A 19,758-nucleotide genomic window follows, 5' to 3' on the forward strand; every position below is an offset into this window, starting at 1 on the left:
ACTCTTAGTTCCTATTTCTAACTATCTGGGCTTTATACCATAGCTATCTCAAATTAAACTTGTTAAAATGAACACATCATTTTTACTATCACCACAGTCTTCACTCCCTGCCTCTCTAAAAACTGATTCATTTTTCTTTTTTTAGAGACAGAGTCTCACTTTGTCACCCTGGTAGAGTAATGTGGCATCACAGCTCACAGCAACCTCCAGCTCTTGGGCTTAGGTGATTCTCTTGCCTCAGCCTCCCAAGTAGCTGGGACTACAGGTGCCCACCACAGCACCTGGCTATTTTTTGTTTGCAGTTTGGCCGGAGCCAGGTTCAAACCTGCCACCCTGATTCTTGGTGCTCTATTATCTTTAAAAAAAATTTTTTTTTCTTTTTAGAGACAAGGTCTTGATATATTGCCCAGGTTGGTCTTGAACTAACTCCTGGCCTCACGCAATTCTCCTGCCTTGGCCTCCTGAAGTGCTGAAATTGTGTTGAATGACCATGCCTGGCCCACTGCTGTATTTTCTGACTTTGGGAATGGCACTAGCGTCCAGCAATTCAGGTCAAAACCAAAAGTATTTTTCAATCCTGATGTCCTATTGCTGCTGATTAGGTCTGGATAATACTGACGTTTGTACAAGAAAGGCTGAGCATCTTAACTCGGGTTTCAAAACTTGTAGGGGAAGATCAAATGGCAGAGTGTAGGAATGTGCTGTGTGCTGTACAAAGGGTGTTAAGTGCTGCCATCTTTGAACTCTTCAATGAAACTGAGTGAAATGATCCAGAAGCAGCCATATATTTGAATGCATAATGTCTTAGAAAACTGCTAACCAGTTTTCATAGTTATTATCACTTGCAGCTGATGCAAAAAAGTTAGGAGCTATAATGTTTTACTAATTTGATATTTGAATAGCAACAAAATAGAATCCCAGGATTCTAAAAACAGTTCCAATCACAGAGCAACCAAAAAGTAAACTACAGAAAAATGGGAAACGGGTGTGTAAGGTTTAATATTAGTAACAAAAAGGGAATCAGTCACTTGGTGGCCACATTATTTCCTTGTCATGCATATCTGCAACCCTCAGATCCTTCGGGCAAAAACTGACCTTAGGAACATCATCGCTCAAAGATGTTGATTACGATTCAAAAAGAGATACAAAACTCAGCACCTCTTTGATTTAAAAAAAAGTGGAAAAACCTGGTAAGAAAAAAACTATTCTTATAGCTGCCTGAGGAGGCTATCTTAATCCTTTTATGCAGATACAAACTGAGTCCATTATTCATTCCCTCTCCGGCTCTTCTTGTGGCTTTTCTTAGACCTGAAATGGTAACACACATAAATCATTACCTTAAGGAACAGGACAAGGACTTAGAGAAGATGGCAGTGACAGCCAATATTCATTAAATAGGGTGGGTTTTTTATGTTTAAGAGAAATTACTATTGACTGGAGTCAATTACTATCCAAAATTTACCACTGAGGAAATGACCTCAGTGATATATTTAACAATAAATGGGTTTCTAATGAAAGTTTATCAAACAAAAGTATCTTGTCCCAGGTTCACTCAAATGTTAAAGTAACTTGTCAAAGGTCACTCAAATGTTGAGGTTTTAAAGACTGAGGTTAGGCTCTGTGCCTATAGCTCAGCAGCTAGGGCACCAGCCAGATACACTGGGGCTGGTGGGTTTGAACCCAGCCTTGGCCTGCCAAACAACAATGACAACTACAACAAAAAAATAGGCAGGCGTTGTGTCAGGCGCCTGTAGTCCCAGCTACTTGGGAAGCTGAGGCAAGAGAATCTCCTAAACCCAAGAGTTGGAGGCTGCTGTGAGCTGTGACACCACAATACTCTACCAAGGGCGACATAATGAGACTCTTGTCTCAAAAAAAAAAAAAAAAGATTGATATTAAACTCTTAAGTATACTAGGACCAAAGCTCAATCATTATCTAAAACTGTGATCCTACTAAAAAAAAAAAAAAAAAAACAGATGTCTAATCCCAGTAAGAACCACCAACTTTTGTGATACAAGAAAATTCATAATATTCCCATCAAAACAAAGTTTCAGGTCCAACTTAGTTATCATTGGGACTTAAATTTCTGAGTAAAGATTTAAATTCTTAAAAGTGGTCAATTCATACCTTTCAGGAGACTTTGAGTGGCTCCTATGTCTGTGACTACGGTGATGACCTAGAGAAGCAAAGGCCACTGGGTGAGATTCTGCTCTTTAAACTACAGTTCTCACCCCAATGCCACCCAGGGACACCTCTTGTTGGTAGTGCCTTTCTGAATTAGTGTATGGGTCGGTGGAGGGGCGGGGAGGCAGGGAAAGTAGTAATGAAACCACTTCATAGGCATTCAGGGCTTTATGGCTAATTTCACAAACATCCTATTGGGGTTTTCATCACTTCTCTGTTAAATCTTATTCCTATAATTTCAGATGAAAAAAACCAAGCCCATCATCTTATCAATAAAGCTTGTCAGAGTCAAAATGTGAAGTTAAGTTTTCAAATTCCATATCTATTTTCTTTGCTGGAGACAACAGTATAAACAGGTACTCCTATAGTGCAGAAGGCTAATTTCTCCTCTTACATCTCATTGTGAAGACAACCCATGGGAAAAGGGCCAAACACCGTACCTGGGGATTTGGAACGAGATCTGTGCCTTCGATCTCGGGACCTGCTGCGGTGACGTCTTGGACTCTTGCTCCGATGCCTTTCTCGGCGTGGAGAAGGGCTGCACAAAAGACTGCTCAGATGACCAGATTTGCTTGGCAATATACATGCACCACCATCCCACCCCACCTCGAAACACTATTCATGGCAAATGACTGAAGGCTTACCTTCTCCTTTTGGGAGATCGACTCCGCCTATAAAGACAAAGACGCAAAGAAGAGTAAAGCCTAGGCTGATACACTGGATTTGTAGATTGCAAATTGGGCCCAATTCCTGTCCTTCACCCTTCTCTGTATTCATGTCCTTTGCCATATAACCCTGTAGCACCCTCCCACTCTAACTTTGGGACTGACCATGTCATTTGCTTTGGCCAAAGGAATGTTTACAATTATGATACAAGTAGATACTGGGAAAAAAATACTCTCATGATTGGGGTGGTCTGCTCTTAAATTCTGCTACTGCCATGAGAACATGCCCAACTTAGCCTACAGAGAAAAGTTGCCCCCGTCTTCCTAGTAAGACCATCTTATACCAGCCAACAGACAGCTGACCACAAAGCAAGTGACTAAACATACCTTGTACTTCAAAAACTGCATATCCAAGACCTGCTTAATTTACTGACTGCATATTTGTGAAACAAAGGAATAGTCATTGTTGTCTGCCAATGAGGTGGTGGTTTTATAGTGATAGATACTATACTGGACATCTTCCCAGACTGGAATTTCACTCTTTGAAGTCTAAACTTCTAAGCAGTGTCCAGCGTCCCCCTGACTGGGCCTTACCTTCTGGGAGATCGGCTTCTGCTCCTCCTGTAGCGCAGGGTGGGAGAGCGACGGGGCTTGTCCAAGTCTCGGTAGCTTCTCCGGCGGTGATCAGGTGATGGCACTCTCTCCAACTGGAAATATGGTTGGGTCACTGATGGGCACTACATTTCTCTCCCTACCCTATCCCAAAGTCCACTTCCAAGTTACTTTTAAAACGGTAATCTGAGTACAAAGAGGAAGGCATTTGCCCTGCTAAATATCAAAACTTACTATGAAGTTACATAATGACAACAATGTGGTACTGAGATGTGAATAGACAAAATTACCCACAGAAGAGAAATACCACAAACAGACCCACACAGACACACAACTTTGATTTATGGCAAAGATAGTGAAGCATATATATCAGTGGGAAAGGAACAGTAGTGAGAAACCAGAGATTATACATAAAGAGGAGAAAAAAATTAGATCTCTACTTCAATGCAGATTAAAAAAAGCAATTTCTGGGGTGGCACCTGTGGCTCAGTGAGTAGGGCGCTGGCTCCATATACTGAGGGTGGTGAGTTCAAACCCGGCCCCAGTCAAATTGCAACCAAAAATAGCCAGGTGTTGTGGCAAACGCCTGTAATTCCAGCTACTCAGGAGGCAGAAGGCAAGGTAATTGCCTAAGCCCAAGAGTTGGAGGTTGCTGTGAGCCATAATGCCATGGCACTCTACCAAGGGTGACATAGTAAGACTCTAGATCAAAAAAAAAAAAAAAATCAATTCCTGGGTAACATTTCTTGTTGTATTTCCTTCTAGCCTGCTTTTTTTTTTTTTTTTTTTTGAGAGTTTCACTTTGTTGCACTCAATAGAGAGCTATGGCATCATAACTCACAGCAACCTCCAACTCCTGGGCTCAAGTGATTCTCTTGCCTCAGCCTCCAGAGTAGCTAGGACTACAGGCGCCCGCCACAATGCCTGGCTATTTTTTCAGAGACTGGGAGAGAGAGGGCAGAAGAGAGGGGAGAGGGTATCTTGCTCTGGCTCAGGCTGGTCTCCAACCCATGAGCTCAAGCAATCCACCTGCCTCAGCCTCCCTGAGTACTGGGATTATAGGTGTGAGCCACCGTGGCCAGCTCCTTCTAGCCTTTTTCTGTGCATATATTGTTATCTGTAATTTTATTTACAAATGTTTTAGATCTATTTTTACTTAATGTTAGCATTCTCTACATTATATTTTTCATAATAGTTTTAATGGCTGCCTAATAGTCTGTTTAGTTATAATAGTTTATCTGACGCTTCTAGCAGCTGGAAAGTTCAGTGGTTTTTAATTTTTCAGCATTATAACTAGTACTGAAAGAATATGGCTGTGTAGTAGAATTTTCTTTCCCTAAACTGGGCTATCCTATTTCTTAGGATAGGTTCAATTATGAGGAGTGTTTTTTCCCCAAGTATTTATTTTAATAGCTAACACTTATTAGGCAATTATAGTATGTCAATATATGCTAAGACCTTTATGTATACTGTTCTCTTTTAATACTTAAGCAGGGGTGCTCAAACTTTTTAAACAGAGGGCCAGTTCACTGTCCCTCAGACCTTTAGAGGGCTGGACTGCGGGCCCTGAGATGAGTCAGCTGCTAAGCAGGACAGGCAGCAGTGGCAAAAAACACCCGGCAGGCTGGATAAATGTCCTAGGCGGGCTGCATGTGGCCTGCCTGCTGCAGTTTGAGGACCCCTGAGTCTTGAAAGTATCATTATCCTTACTTTACAGAGGCAAGAACTAAGGTTAAGTATGTACATAAGGTTATATCTACTAGTAAACAGCAGAGCTGTGACAGAATCAAAGTCTAAAGTTTGCATTTAGTGACCCACTTTGGTAGGACGCTAATTGCCCTTGGTAGCGTGCTGCGGCATCACAGCTCACAGCAACCTCCAGCTCTTGGGCTCAGGCGATTCTCTTGCCTCAGCCTCCCAAGTAGCTTGGACTACAGGGGCCCGCCACAATGCACAGCTATTTTTTTGTTGCAGTTTGGCCAGAGCTGGGTTTGAACCCGCCGCCCTCGGTATATGGGGCCCTACCCACTGAGCCACAGGTGCTGCCCTAAAGCTTGTATTTTTAATGAGAAAAAGAATGTTGTTTTGGTTAAAGAGAGTTCAAAATTAAGGTTTGAAAACAAAAACAAAAGACCATTCCTATCCTCCAAAACTTTCCCTCCTATAACCCTTTAACTCTCAGGTTGCCTGACCTTCTCATCTTCTTCCTCTTCCTCTTCGCTGGATTCCACATCATCCATGTCTTCTTCTAGAGCACTGACCCGAGGCTCCAGTTGCTCAGCTTCCTCCAGCACATAGCGTTTCTACAGAGAACATAATGACAGGGGTCACTGCTATCTCCTCTGTCTTGAAACTCTAACATTGGCCTTCTGGGACCGACAGAAAAGTCAAGAAGCACAACTGTGGCATTTCATTTCAAAGACAGTTCAAGATTTTCCTAAGGAGTTTCAAACACCTGGAATCTAATATATTAAGTTCTCCTATAGACATAAATACAAAACTGAAGGAAACATTTTCTATCAACCAGTATAGGTATGGCTAGAACCAAAAATGTGGGCTTCATACACAGAAAACCCAAGGGCCAGCAAATTCATGGCTGAGACTGTGTTGGCTGATAGTTCCACCAGAAGAGAGCCAACCTGAAATAGCACTAAATCTCCATTAGACCCAGGACCCAGGGAGCTTGAGATTCATGCATTTTGTACTGGGCACAGGATATAAACAATTCATCTCTGATTAGGGATCTGAGGGGCAAAGAATGGTGAATGACCTAGATAGATAGCTGTAGAATAACTAGGAACAAGAGTACACTATTTCATTCTCACTTAGCCTGCATCAAAATTCTGTGAAAGCTGGGAAAAATGAGCCAATCGCGGGATCACCAATTTGGGATCTAGGACTGTATCAGACAGGGCATTCAAAATACTTAGTATTTACAGAAATAATTAAAAGTATTTGTATTCAATGAAATGAAAATACATTCCAGAGTAACTCCTTCTCAGGGCATATCACAAGCTAAAATGATGACCTGTAGGTTGCTTATTAAGAGAAGAATGAGAACAAAAAGTACTGTTAAGAGTCACTACATATACAGGCCCACACCAGAGCACACCTCTTGGGTGATATTAACATTTATAAGTCAGATTTCACTTTCTCTCTCCTCAGTCATTCTTGATAAACACCAACAAATTGTGGTCTGGTCTTCTAACTTCCACACAGACCATGCCTCTGAAATACCATAAACAGGCTTGCTTAGCGCTGACTGCATGATTGCACATGGACGTATTCCCACTTGTAGTATTTATAAAGATAAACTAAAGATTATAAGTAATGTAACCCACAAAAATTAGCATGAAAATTGGGCTCTGAAAGCAGGTTTTTGACATTTGAAATCTCATTCTCTCCACTATATACTCTACAGTAGCCAATATGGAACAGGAGAAATACACTACACCCATTTTCTGATTTTTATTTTGTAAGATTATGACTAGGTCAGTGTGGACAAAGAGTTGATTCACTACATTTACATATGAGCACCAATCACTTTTTTCCAGCAGGTCTGGTGCTTCAAGCAACTTCCTCTCATTCATTTATTAGATACTTAAAATCCATTCAAAGGGGAGGGGGGGGATGGGTGAAGGGAGGGGCATTGTAGGGATCAACCCTATGATTTATCTTATAAGGGTACATGTGAATCTTTCTTAATGTGGATTATAAATGTCTTAACACAACAACTATGAGAATGACATGAAGGCCAAGTTGGCCAACTGGATGAAAGTATTTCAAATTGTATTTGGAAACAACACTCTGTACCCCATGTTAGTATTAATGTGCACAAACATGATTTAACAATAAAAATAATAAAAAATAATAAAAATTAAAAAAATCCATTTGATTTCCTACTTTTAAGTTTTTCGGATCCCTTTGGTCTTTTTTGTAAACTTGGGATGAAATTCACGTATAACACAGCTTTTTTTTAAATTTTAGATTAACACGAGGTTATATACAATTAGGTTTCATAAACTGCTTTTGTAAGGTTAAAGTCTGCATAGTAGTTGAACTTCACACACGAAGTGTGCCATTATATCTGTGCAAGGTACCTACTGGGTGGGAACTTATTCCCCCTTCACTTGAGTTTAGTTTTTCTCTTAACTTGTGAGCATGTATTGTTAACCCACTAGTTTCAAACTGGAACTGAGTATATGTGATACTTTGCTATGGTGAATATTCTCCAAAGCCTTACAGATTGTTAGAAAAGATACAAAATCTCCATTTTTAAAAAGTTGAATAGTATTCCGGGGTATACATATACCACAATTAATCGATCCATTCATGTGTTGAAGGGCACATGGCTTGTTTCCACATCTTTGCAATTTTGAACTGAGCTGCTATAAACGGAATTTCAAGTGCAAATGTCTTTATGGCAAAATGACTTTTCTGTTGGCTAGACACCTCGGTGTAATTGTAGGATCAAGTGGTAGGTCTATTTTTAGTTCTTTAGGGAGTCTCCATATTTCCAGAGAGGCTCAACTAGATTGCAGTCCCACCAACAGTACATGAATGTTCCCTTCTCTTCACATTAATTCCAGTATCTGCTGCATTTGGAGCTTGTGATGTGGGCCATTCTCTCTGGGGTTAGGTGATATCTCAAAGTGTTTTGAATTGCATTTCTTTAATGATTAGGGATGATGAGCATTTTTTTCATGTGTTTGTTGGACATTTGGTTGTCCTCATGAGAAAAGTTTGTCCTCACGTCTCTTGCCCAGTTTGTAATGGGGTCTGCTCTTTTGTTGATTTGCTTGAGTTCTTAGTAACACACAACCGTTTTAAAGTATATAATTCAGCGGCTTTTAGTGTATCCACAATATTGTGCAATCACTACTACTTCTTGCTAATTTTACAACTTTATCACTCCAGAAAAATACCCCATATCCATCAAGTAATCAATACTCATTTTCCCCTTCCCACATTCCTTGGTAACCACTAATCTGCTTTTTTGTCCTCTATGAATTTGCCTAGTCTGGATATATCACATAAAAGGAACCATACAATACGTGACCACTGATCTTTAAATTATCCCCTATGTTTTATATCTAACAATGAAGCAAGTACTTCACAGCAGTTAGGATATAGCAAATTGTTTCATAATTACTGAGCTGCAGGTAGCATTATAAAAAGGAACCCTAAAGTAACGAACTCCCCAGCTGGCATTTCTGTGGTTGCTTAAATCGTGTAAGAATTAGCTCCCATCCTTTGACTATAGTTTCTGGGACCCTTTAGTTAATGTTACCAATTCTAACATTATAGAAATACAGAATCAGAGAAGACCAGAGCTGGAAGAGTGACAGGTCTTCTGTCTGCATCTATTCCAGTATTTTATTATACCTCAATAAAATTATATAATTTACACTTTTTTTTTTTTTTGAGGCAGAGTCTTTCTTTGTCACCTTCAGTAGAGTGCTATGGCATTCTAGCTCACAGCAACCTCAAACTCTTGGGCTCAAGTGATTCTCTTGCCTCAGTCTCCCAAGTAGCTAGGACTACAGGCACCCACCACAATGCCCAGCTATTTTTATACATGGGGTCTTGCTCTTGCTCAGCCTGGTCTTGAACCTGTGAGCTCAGGGTAATCCACCCACCTCGGCCTCCCAAAGAGTTAGGATTATAGGCATGAGCCACAGCTCATATGGCTATTCAATTGTTCCAGCATGAGCCATGGCCTGCATATGGCTATTTGATTGTTCCAGCATGATCTGTGGAAAAGATTATCATTTCTCAATTGTATTGCCTTACCATCTTTGTAGAAAACAAAACAAAACAAAAAATTAAAAAAAAAAAAGAATTCCAAACAAACCAAAATTGAGAGAATCAGGTAGTGTTTGTTCTATTTTTTCTTTTACAAAGTTGTTTCAGGATGGGTACTGTGGCTCCCCCCTGTAATCGTAGCACTTTGGAAGGTAGAGTTAGGAGAATCACTTGAGGCCAGAAGATTGAGAACAGCCTGGACATTCTCTTCCAGACCTCATCTCTATAAGAAATAGAAAAATTAGCTAGGTGTGGTGGCATGTGTTTGCAATCCCAGTTACTCAGGGGGTGAGGCAGCAAGATGTTTTGAGCCCAGCAGTTTGAGCTTGCAGTGAGCTACAATAATACCACTGCAGTCCAGCCCAGGTAACAGAGCAAGACTGTGATTCAAAAACCAAAAAAACACAGCTGTTCAGGATATTTATATTTTCACATAAATTTCAGAATCAGCCTGTCAAATCCTACAAAAAAAATCTACCAGGATTTCAATTGGGATTGCATTACATATAGATTAACTTGGGAACTGGGTTCTCAAGCCATATTGAAGTCATGGTATAAAATATGCCATCAGCTTGTTACAGCTTTCCTTTTATGTAGGTCTTTAATTTCTCTTGGTAATGCTTATGTTTTATAGTTTTAAGGGTTTTGACAAAATTATCCTTATTTTTTGCAGATGCTGTTTAAGTGGTATCATTTTGATAAAATTTTAAATTCTAATTTTTTATTGCCAGTGTATAGAGATATAATTAATTTTTATATATTGTCCTGGTGAGACAGTATAGGGACAAGACTTGGGACTCACTTGTGACTAAGGGTGGGAACATGGGGCAGCATGACCCAGCCTAATTAACTGTAGAAGAGCAAAATACAATTGATCTCCTAGCCACTGGAATTCAGCTCAAATCCATTTAGGGAGGGGGCCAACTATCTGTCTCTGGAGTAATGTCTTCCAGGACACTGAAACAAGATGCTGACTCCAGGTGATTCAGTTGTAACAGCCTCAAATAGATACCCATACTGATCCTACCCTAATTTTCTCCTTATTATGTCATCTTAATGCTAAAAATCACACCCAAGGATGAAGATTAGAAATACCAATGATACATGCTATGCATGAAGAAGCATGACCACCAGGTGCACAGCCACCATCAGAAAGAATCCACCTCCATACATGATGACTTCAAAGCTGACACCTACCTTCTTTGCAACTCAATAAAAGTTTTACAGCCCTTTATTCAGACAGCCAGTCTGGTTACCCTCTTAAGCAGATGTTTCCCTTTTGTTTATGCAAAAGCCCCGTAAAGCCTTCCCTTTTTAAACCTTTCTAGTCTCACATCAACTTCTATTTACTCTGGGACTAAGTACCTAAAAGTGTGATATGCTTATGTCCCACAACTCTGCATAAACAGAGAATGGGTAAACAAGTTGGGGAACATTCATATAATGGAATACTATTCAGCAATAAAGTGCAATAACTAGTCATATGTGCAACATTATGTATGAATCTTAAAATAATTATGCTGAGTGAAAAAAGACAAAAAGTAACGTTTACTGAATAATTCCAAGATGCAAATTAATCTATTGTAACAGATAGCATACTAGTGGTTGCTTGAGGGTAAGGGAGAGGGGTGAGAGGGAGGGATTCACTGTCTTGATTGCAGAGATAATTAAGGGTGTTTACACGTCAAAACTTACCAAATTTTATACCTTAAATATAATTCATTTTGTGTCAATTATACATCAATGAACTATTTAATAAAAAACAAGCCTCTGGTCAAGTCCAATATATAACCTAGAGAAAAAAGGGCTACTCTAGTGGGGCTACAGCCATTTACTTCTCTCCTCTCAGTATCCCTAAAACAGCCCCACAGGGGTAAGTATGATTTCCCCATTTTATAGCTAGGAAAATGCAGACCCACAGCTAGTCAGCTGTGATAACACAGAAACTTAACATTATTAATTTCCTGTTTGGTCATCTCTCCAACTGTAGGCCATTCCCTCTCTCTTTAGGTTACTTAGTATATCTATCTTCTCTCTGTATTTTGTAAAAGTAGTTTTTAAATCATAAATCTTGTTCCTGAGAGATGCTTCATAGACAGTCATCACTAGGGAAGGGAAGCAGGATGATAAAGAGAAAGTTTAAGGAATTAAGGGCTCAGTCTCTCCTTTCTTTTAAAACAGTTTATACCCTGGCTTTTTACATGAAGATTGATTGAAAAAAGCTGTTCATGAAGTTTCAAAATCACTCTAGCTACAACATCCTTGATATAACACTATAGCAACTGATGTAAGAATTTCAAATATTTGCTTTTAAAGCCCTATCCTTCAAATATTTTAACTGTTTTCATCTCATTCCTAATCCACTGCCTTTCTCCTAGACAGGAAGACTTAAGAGATCTGCCTGTTTACAAAGAGAACGGTCATTCTGATAAAACCTTTATCTCTTACCTGTAGTCGAGGCAGAATAATATCACAGACTCTCTCACTGTGCAGTAGTTCATCAATAAACTCATCCACATGCATCAGTTCAAACTCTGAAAGAAAAAAAAGCATCTAATGAAGCAACCTGAAAATAACACATTTATATCGCCCAAAAGTGAAAGAAGTGTTAAGACTTCATAACACTATCTATGTGCCAGATCTCTTTAGAAGCAAAGGATTAAGGGATGACTGGAGCAGTAATGACACCTACAAAAGCAAGCACATACAGTCCTGAATTATGTAGGGGTGATCTTAAATAGATCATATGATTAAAATATAATTTCTCATATGACAACACTATGTTTCTGAATATAGAATGTGTATCTTATACGGCACATGGAGTAACAGTCTTTTAGAACTTCTATGATGACCACTACCTTACTTCAATGGTTCTCAACCACAGATGATTTTCACACGCTCCACCTCCTCTACTTAGTGCACACAGGCCAAGGATACTTCTATACATCTCACATAGTGTGTGCCCAGGCCAACCCCCACACAAAGAATTATCTGGCCCAAAATGTCAAAGAGTTGAGAAATCCTTGCTTGGCACCTGTAGCTCAGTGAGTAGGGCACCAGCCACATACACCGAGGCTGGAGGCTGGAGCCTGGCCTAGGCCTGCTAAACAACAATGACAACTATAATCAAAAAGTAGCTGGTTGTTGTGGTGGGAGCCTATAGTCCCAGCTACTCAGGAGGCTGAGGCAAGAGAATCACTTAAGCCCAAGAGTTTGAGGTTGTTGTGAGCTGTGATGCCACAGCACTCTATCAAGGGTGACACAGTGAGACTCTGTCTCAAAAAAAAAAAAAAAAAAAAAAGGAGTTGAGAAATCCTATCTTATTCAATGACTTAATTAATAAGTTAATAAAAGTTTAAAGTGCAATATCAAATTCTTTAAACTTAGTGTTGGGCATATAGTGGGGACAGGCAAATCTTTTGTTGCCACAGTACTGAGAAAAGGTTTTGACTATATTACCCTGAATCCCTCTTTAGCATACAAAGTGTCTCTTTGTGAAAGGTTATGAAACTACTATCTTGGATATACTTATTATTTTCAGTGGGATTCCTATGAGTATGAGTACACTTACTCTATACAGTGCAGTGTGAAGTTCAATGCTAGGAGAAAGAACTGTGAAGATGTAACAAATGGAAAACTGACTTTATCTGGGAGGGTTGGGGAAAGCTTTTATGGAGAAGCCATTCTGGAGCTAGATCTTTTGGAATGGAGCACATGGAAAGGGTACACGTGATGCAAGGCAAGGATTGACAGAAGATACTGTTGGTAAGGAAGGCAGAAAAGGGTAGACTTTAAGGCCAACAGGAAGCTGGCAGTCAGAAGGAATACTCTCACGGATGAGATGGAAGACACAGATGAAGACCCTAACAGTGGAGATGAAGAGGCACACTCGCTTTACATGTGACAATGTGAGGGCAGAGCTACTGATAAAATGAAAATTGGCCTAAAAATGATGGTCTGAGCTGGGCACAGTTGTTTACACCCGTAATCCTTAACTACTTGGGAGGGAGGCTAAGGTAGGAGGGTCGCATGAGGCCAGGAGATAGAGACTGGCATGGGCAATATAGTAAGAACCCCATTGCAAAAAAAAAATACAATAAAAAAAAAAATCCAGAGACTTGGCAGCACACTCACCTCCATTTCGGTTCTGGCTCTTGATTTTTCGATAGTCGTTGTACAAAGGCTCCAAGTACTTATAGCAATCAATTGCAGTGCCTGTCAGCCTCATATAAAGTGCCCCCAACATGCGGACATACCTAAGAGATGACAGTGAAACAAAAGGCCATCTTAAGATGTTCCTGAGTTTTACAACAGGCTTTTCTCAGGATAGTAATGTGTAAATATTTTCTTTCTTCTCTTTGGCAGGTAAGAAAGTTGCAATTTGGGGGGTAGCATGAAGAAAAATACAGAGATCTGGGTTCAAGTTCCACTCCATAGCTTATAGCTGTGGCAACTGCATGCATATTTCTCAATTATCAAAGAGATCATCTGTAAAACTAGAATAAAACCTATTTATCTCACAGGATTATCCTAATAATAGATATTTATGCTGAATTTAATAGAAGGTATACAATAGAACAAAACAAGAATGAGCACACACAGACCTGAATCAAGTCTAAAGACATTTGGATTGGAATTCTGATTCCATAATTTACTAACTCTGTGTCATTACTGGGTAAGTTACTTGTTTTCTCAAGTAAAATGGAGATGATGCTACCTAAGGTACTGACTTGTTGGATTAAATAAGAAATGCATTTAAAGTGCTAATAAGGGCTCGGTGCCCATAGCTCAGTGGTTAGGGCGCTAGCCACACACACTGGGGCTGGCAGCTGGAACTTGGCCCTGGCCTGCTAAACAACAATGACAACAACAAAAAAATAGCCGGACGTTGTGGCAGGCACCTATAGTTCCAGTTACTTGGGAGGGTGAGGCAAGAGAATTGCTTAAGCTCAAGAGTTTGAGGTTGCTGTGAGCTGCGATGCCATAGCACCCCACTGAGGGCAACACAGTAACTAACAAAAGTTGACTGTTAAAATTTTGTACGATTGCATCCTTTTCCTATTCTCCTTTATCTGGCTACTTACTCAGATCTCCACTTGGGTAACTAGTAGGCATTTGAAACTCCACACTTTGTGTGAGCAGCAGAATAGTGTAACAAAGAATACAGATCCTGAAGACAACTTTGCCAATTTATTAGCTATTTGGTCTTGATCGAATTAATCTCTCAGTGCCTGTTACCTCCCCTATAAAATAGGGGTAGTAAGTTTACAAGATTGTTGTGAAGGTTAAATGAATAATTATATGTAAAGCCCTTAGAACAAAGCACAGCACGTAATTAAGCTATTATTACATTTGCTTCCTCCTTGAGTGGTGCTTACCTCCTTTTAGGTTATTTACCATGTAGAGAGATTTCCATATACCGTACTATCTTATTTCACCCTCCCACCAATCCCATGAGTAGGTATTACTGTTCCCATTTTACAGATAAGGATAGTAAGGCATCTAGAAAATTAAAGTACTTCTCCATGGACACATTAATGAGTAACAGACATAACTAACATTGTCTTCACTAACTCTTTTATATTTTTTTCTACCCCTGAACATCTAGTACCTACCATTATAAGAGGTACTCACTTCTGCTTGATATACATTCAGTGTATTTGTGAAACCCTTTTTTTGTGGAAAAATTACCAGGATGAAGAAAATAAAGTAGAAGACTAGTATAATCAGAATAGACAAAAGGCAAACTCAAGAACAAAAACCTTAAGTGGAACACTCTGTGGAAATGAGACACAATGGGTTCAACCCTCTTAACTAAAGCCCAATTCTGAACCACCAAAATTGAAGCTTTTGCATTAGTTAATCAACATTTTACTCACTTGAAATCTTCATTTTTGATGAACTCTACAATGATATCCTTCTCCGGCTGAATTTGAAGCATCTTCAAGGTTAAACACAGAAAAGGAGTTGGTTTTATATTGCCACCATACACGCCACCCACAAACCTTAACTCCATGGCTTTATCCACTACAAGTTCAGCTGAAACAAAACAAAACAAAACAAAAGCAGAGTCACATCTCAGGCATACCGTATTAGGACTAAGTTCATCCTGGTCCGAAAGGTCAAGAATTCAAGATTTGGTGCTCCTAATTACTTAACAGTTAACTTAGTATTAATGATGATGATAATAACAAGTATGCCAGGTACCTGTTACCATACATATGCTGAACATTTCATCTTTCCTCATTGAATCTTACAATAAACCATAAGGAAACTTCCAGCATTGTTCTCATTTCCAAGTAAGAAAAAGAAGAGCTAAAGAAGGTTATTGTGCTCAAAGAGCCTTGAGCTCAAGGTCCACTGCCAGAGTATTTAAGGACATGGATTTAAAACCAGAATTTGATAAAAGATCAGAAGGCTGTCTGAGGAACTGATATTTATTTAAGATCCAATTGTGGAAATATTCAGAACTGGCCCACATTTAAAGATAAAGATATCTTAAAGACAGTAAGATCACGAATTTGGTTTTGAGCATGTTAACGTTCCTGTAAGACCTTCAAGAGGCTGTGTTACGAATTCTATAGGGGTCATTAAGCTTAAAAGTTTGTGACCCAACAGACTATCATTAAATATGGAAATGACTCAAAGACCCCAAGTGAGACACTCTTAAGAATAAAGCCCGAACAGATTCATCTGTGTCTCCAACGCCTAACATAAGACTAGGCACACAATAGGCACTCAAATATTTTGAATGACTGACGTACTCCACTCTGTTACCATCCCCAGAGACCATCCGCCAGTCCTACCGGTATTCAATTTGGAGAAATGGGCTACAGGCGGCCAAGAAGGGGTCCGCGCGTTCCTGCTCACCCGTAAGTCCAAAGCACTCCTCTTTCCAGTACTTGGACTCATAGATTCGTGTTCGAATGATCTTCTCCACCAAATACTGAGGGTTGGTGCCGTGGATGCTGTGTGCATCCTTCACCGTGCGGTTCGCCATTTTAGAACTCCTTCCGTTCTATTTCCGTCGGGCCCTTTAATGCGTCACGTCCAGTTTAATAAAAAAAACACCAGAGAGAAGGAGAAAGGTGGGGAAGGTCTCAATAAACAGTTCGGGCGACCATCTTGAAGCCGGAAACCCTGTGGTTTAAGGGACCTCTTCCGTGAACCCCGACGCCGATCGAATCAATGATGGCCGCGGTACATTGGAGGAAATGCGTCACGCGCCCCCGCCGGGTGGGCGGGCTGGTTGGTCACGTAAGAGGGAAAGACAACCTGGGGGTGGAGCTACGCCGTTTGGCGCGAAAATTCTTTTCTCCGCCTTAGTTCCTTTGCGAGACCTCGGCTTTGGCTTTGGCGTGCGGTCCTCGGCTGTAAAAGGAGAAGTTCCAGCTGGGGCAGGTGGAAGTTGCAGCATCTTTCGAGGCTCCCTAAGCGGAGGTGGTGGAGAGCGGAGGCTTTCGGCCACCCGAGGAAGCTTCGGCTCCCAGTGAGTGTGGCTTCCCGCGGGCCGGGGGTAGGACGTGGTGGTGGGGGGAACCTGAGCCTCTGTAACTGGGATGTGGACTCATTGATTCATTCAGATGACTTTTACCGAGCGCCTGTTAATTGCCGACACTTGGAGCCTTTGGAAGTGTTTCTTTTTTCCGCATCCCCACTTCTCAAAGGCTTCCCACTCTGCCAGGGTCTGAGCATTTGCAATGGAGAAGTCGGAAGCCAAAGCAAAGAAGTGTGAGCATTCCTTGCTCTCAGCTCCCCGAGACTCTCAGTAATGACTTGGCCTTTCCCTTTAACTGCATTACCTTTGTGAGGCACGAGCCACGTTTCTTCCTTTCAGCCATACGGTAACAATCGCTACCGGAATGCGGAGCAGATGTTATCCCATTTTACAGAATGTTGCAGTTACGGCGAGAGAGACTTGTCTAATTTGCTCTTCATGGTTAAGGGGCCTGCTTTCCTACTCAGGTCTTCTTTTTTCCAGATGAGCTGCTCTTTTTTTTTTGAGACAGAGTCTCACTTTGTCACAGCTCACAGCAACCTCAAACTCTTGGGCTTAAGGGATTCTTTTGCCTCACCCTCCCAAGTAGCAGGGACTACGGGCGCCCGCCGCTACGTCTGGCTATTTTTAGAGACGGGGTGGGGGAGGTGGGGTCTCGCTGATGGCTTAGGCTGGTTTTGAACCTCTGAGCTCAGGCAATACACCCGCCTCGGCCTCCCGGAGTGCTAGGATTTCAAGCGTGAGCCACCGCGCCCGGCTCAGATGAGCTGTTCTTAACTACTGGGCTCCTATCTACCTTTTTCTACGAATCCAGTGGCACCTTTTCTATTTCTCTAGTCTAACCCCGGAATAGAAGGGCCTTCTATTGTGATAGTTGGAAAAAGCACGGGTTTAGAGGGATGAGATAGGAGATTCTTCTATTTGTGAAACTGTGATGGTATCTGTAAAATGTGAATAATGTACCCTTTTCCCTGCTGTATTAGGTGGGCTGGGAATCCCACTCAATTTTCCATTGCTTGTATGGTTTACCAAGGCTCTCCCCGAAAGTTTTTAACCATAATAGAGGACAATATGTGGACTTTAGAAGGTTTGAGAATGCTCTGAAATTGAATGCAAAATTTTGTGTGAATTGTGAGTTCCATAATAATATTTATCTAATTATATTTAAAAGAAATAAATAAATTGTCCCTTAGAAATAAATGCAAGAGAGGTGTGGAAGTGGATTTACCACTCAGACAGTAGCTGATAAACTTGACTTTTTGTAATAAATAAGCACACCAAAGCAAGCCCTTGGTCGTATGTTAACATCCAGTTTCTTACAGTATGTTGAGAGCACAGTCATTGGAATCTGGCTGTTCAGGGTTTGAGTTAAGGCTGTGCCATCCTGTATAACATTGGACAAATTGTCCCCTTGAAGTGTTAATAGCTTCTACCTTTCACTGAGCAAATATTTATGATTGAGTGCATACTGTGTACTTAACTATGTACTAGCATTGTTCTAGAATTATTATTATTTTTGTAGAGACAGTCTTTGTCGCCCTTGGTAGAGTGCTGTGGCATCACAGCTCACAGCAACCTCCAACTCCTGGGCTTAGGCGATTCTCTTGCCTCAGCCTCCCAAGTAGCTGGGACTACAGGCACTCGCCACAACACCCAGCTATTTTTTTGTTGCAGTTTGGCCGGGGCCGCGTTTGAACCCACCACCCTGGGTATGTGGGGCCGGTGCCCTACCCACTGAGCCACAGGCGCTGCCCATTCTAGAATTATTTTTAAGAATTAAATGAAATAGGGGCCTGGCCCAGTGGCTCAGGCCTGTAATCCTAGCACTCTGGGAGGCTGGTGTGGGCAGATTGTTGGTGCGATTGTTGGAGCTCAAGTGTTCTAGACCAGCCTGAGCCAGAGCAAGACCCTGTTTCTAAAAACTACCCAGGTGTTGTGGCAGGTGCCGGTAGTCTCAGTTAACTCAGAAGGCTGAGGGAAGAGAATCACTTGTGCCCAACTATTTGAAGTTGCTGTGAGGTATGACACCACAGCACTCTATCAGGGGTGACAATGTGAGAGTCCAAAAATAAATAAATAAATAAATAAATAAAAATACAGAACAAAAAAAGAATTAAATGAAATAAACATGTCAAGAGTTTTGGCTCAACTTCCTGCCATACTGGCTGGGATATGTGCTATCATTTTTACTGCAGCGTTCCTATCTATTTTCCTTGTGTGTGGCTCCTAGACTAGGGTGTGTGTGTATTTTAGAGTTCCAATATCTATGACATCAAGACCCTGTAATGGTTATCTCCCAGAAGCCAAAGCCTCTGCTAGGCCAAGTCAGGTCTGCCTTTCCAGCTCATTTATATGATTTCCTTATACTTCCTCTTCAGGGCTCTTGGTTATTTTTTTGAGCTTTTCATTAAGGAATAACATACATACGGAAAAATGCATAAATGATAAACACACAGCTCAATTTCTTTTCTTTTCTTTTCTTTTTTTTTGAGACAGAGTCTCACTTTGTTGCCCTCGGTAGAGTTCTGTAATGTCACAGCTCACAGCAACCTCAAACTCTTGGGCTTAAGGGATTCTTTTGCCTCATCCTCCCAAGTAACTGGAACTATAGGCAGCTGCCACAACTCTTGACTATTTTTTTAGAGAAGGGAGTGTCACTCTCTGGCTCAGGCAACCCACCCTCCTTGGCCTCCCAGAGTGCTAGGATGACTGGCTATGAGCCACCACGCCCTGGCCTAGAGCACAGTTTTTTTTTAAAGAGAACATACTCCCTAAAGCGTCCACTTTCATCTTCTCAAGTCAGAAGAGAAAAATAGCTTAGAGCAGCTTGAGCTGTGTCAGGTATGCAAATTTTATCAGCTGAGAGAGATTAAAGTATGGGACTTCGGTCTGGTCTCTCACAGCCGTGCCTGGGAGCTAGCTGCCTTGTCTTCCTGAAATTTGTGATAATACAAAAGCCAGTGGATAACTAATCAATAGTTGATGTTATTTTA

General features: G+C 40.9%; 1 protein-coding gene across 1 annotated transcript; it reads right to left on the minus strand.

The window, feature by feature from the left end:
• Window positions 1–973: 973 nt before the first annotated feature.
• On the minus strand, window positions 974–16,497 carry PRPF38A (pre-mRNA processing factor 38A). Its single transcript, XM_003799921.3, has 10 exons — window positions 16,138–16,497; window positions 15,147–15,306; window positions 13,402–13,523; window positions 11,716–11,801; window positions 5,655–5,765; window positions 3,445–3,557; window positions 2,830–2,856; window positions 2,626–2,723; window positions 2,129–2,177; window positions 974–1,308 (listed from the first exon to the last, which is right to left on the minus strand). The coding sequence occupies exons 1-10, from the start codon at window positions 16,265–16,267 to the stop codon at window positions 1,266–1,268; spliced, it is 939 nt and encodes a 312-aa protein (XP_003799969.1). The 5' UTR covers window positions 16,268–16,497; the 3' UTR covers window positions 974–1,265.
• Window positions 16,498–19,758: the final 3,261 nt, after the last annotated feature.

The sequence above is a fragment of the Otolemur garnettii genome, unplaced genomic scaffold (assembly GCF_000181295.1).
Source record: "Otolemur garnettii isolate 467f Iridium unplaced genomic scaffold, OtoGar3 scaffold00159, whole genome shotgun sequence".
NCBI classification, from domain to species: Eukaryota; Metazoa; Chordata; class Mammalia; order Primates; family Galagidae; genus Otolemur; species Otolemur garnettii.

Excerpts from the sequence above, each read along its gene's own strand:
- PRPF38A (XM_003799921.3), bottom strand. The coding sequence starts at position 16,267 with ATGGCGAACCGCACGGTGAAGGATGCACACAGCATCCACGGCACCAAC. Across the intron at positions 13,524-15,146 it reads ATCAAAAATGAAGATTTCAA|GTATGTCCGCATGTTGGGGG; the intron begins GTGAGTAAAATG and ends GTCATCTCTTAG. Across the intron at positions 3,558-5,654 it reads AAGAGGAAGAAGATGAGAAG|TTGGAGAGAGTGCCATCACC; the intron begins GTCAGGCAACCT and ends CCATATTTCCAG.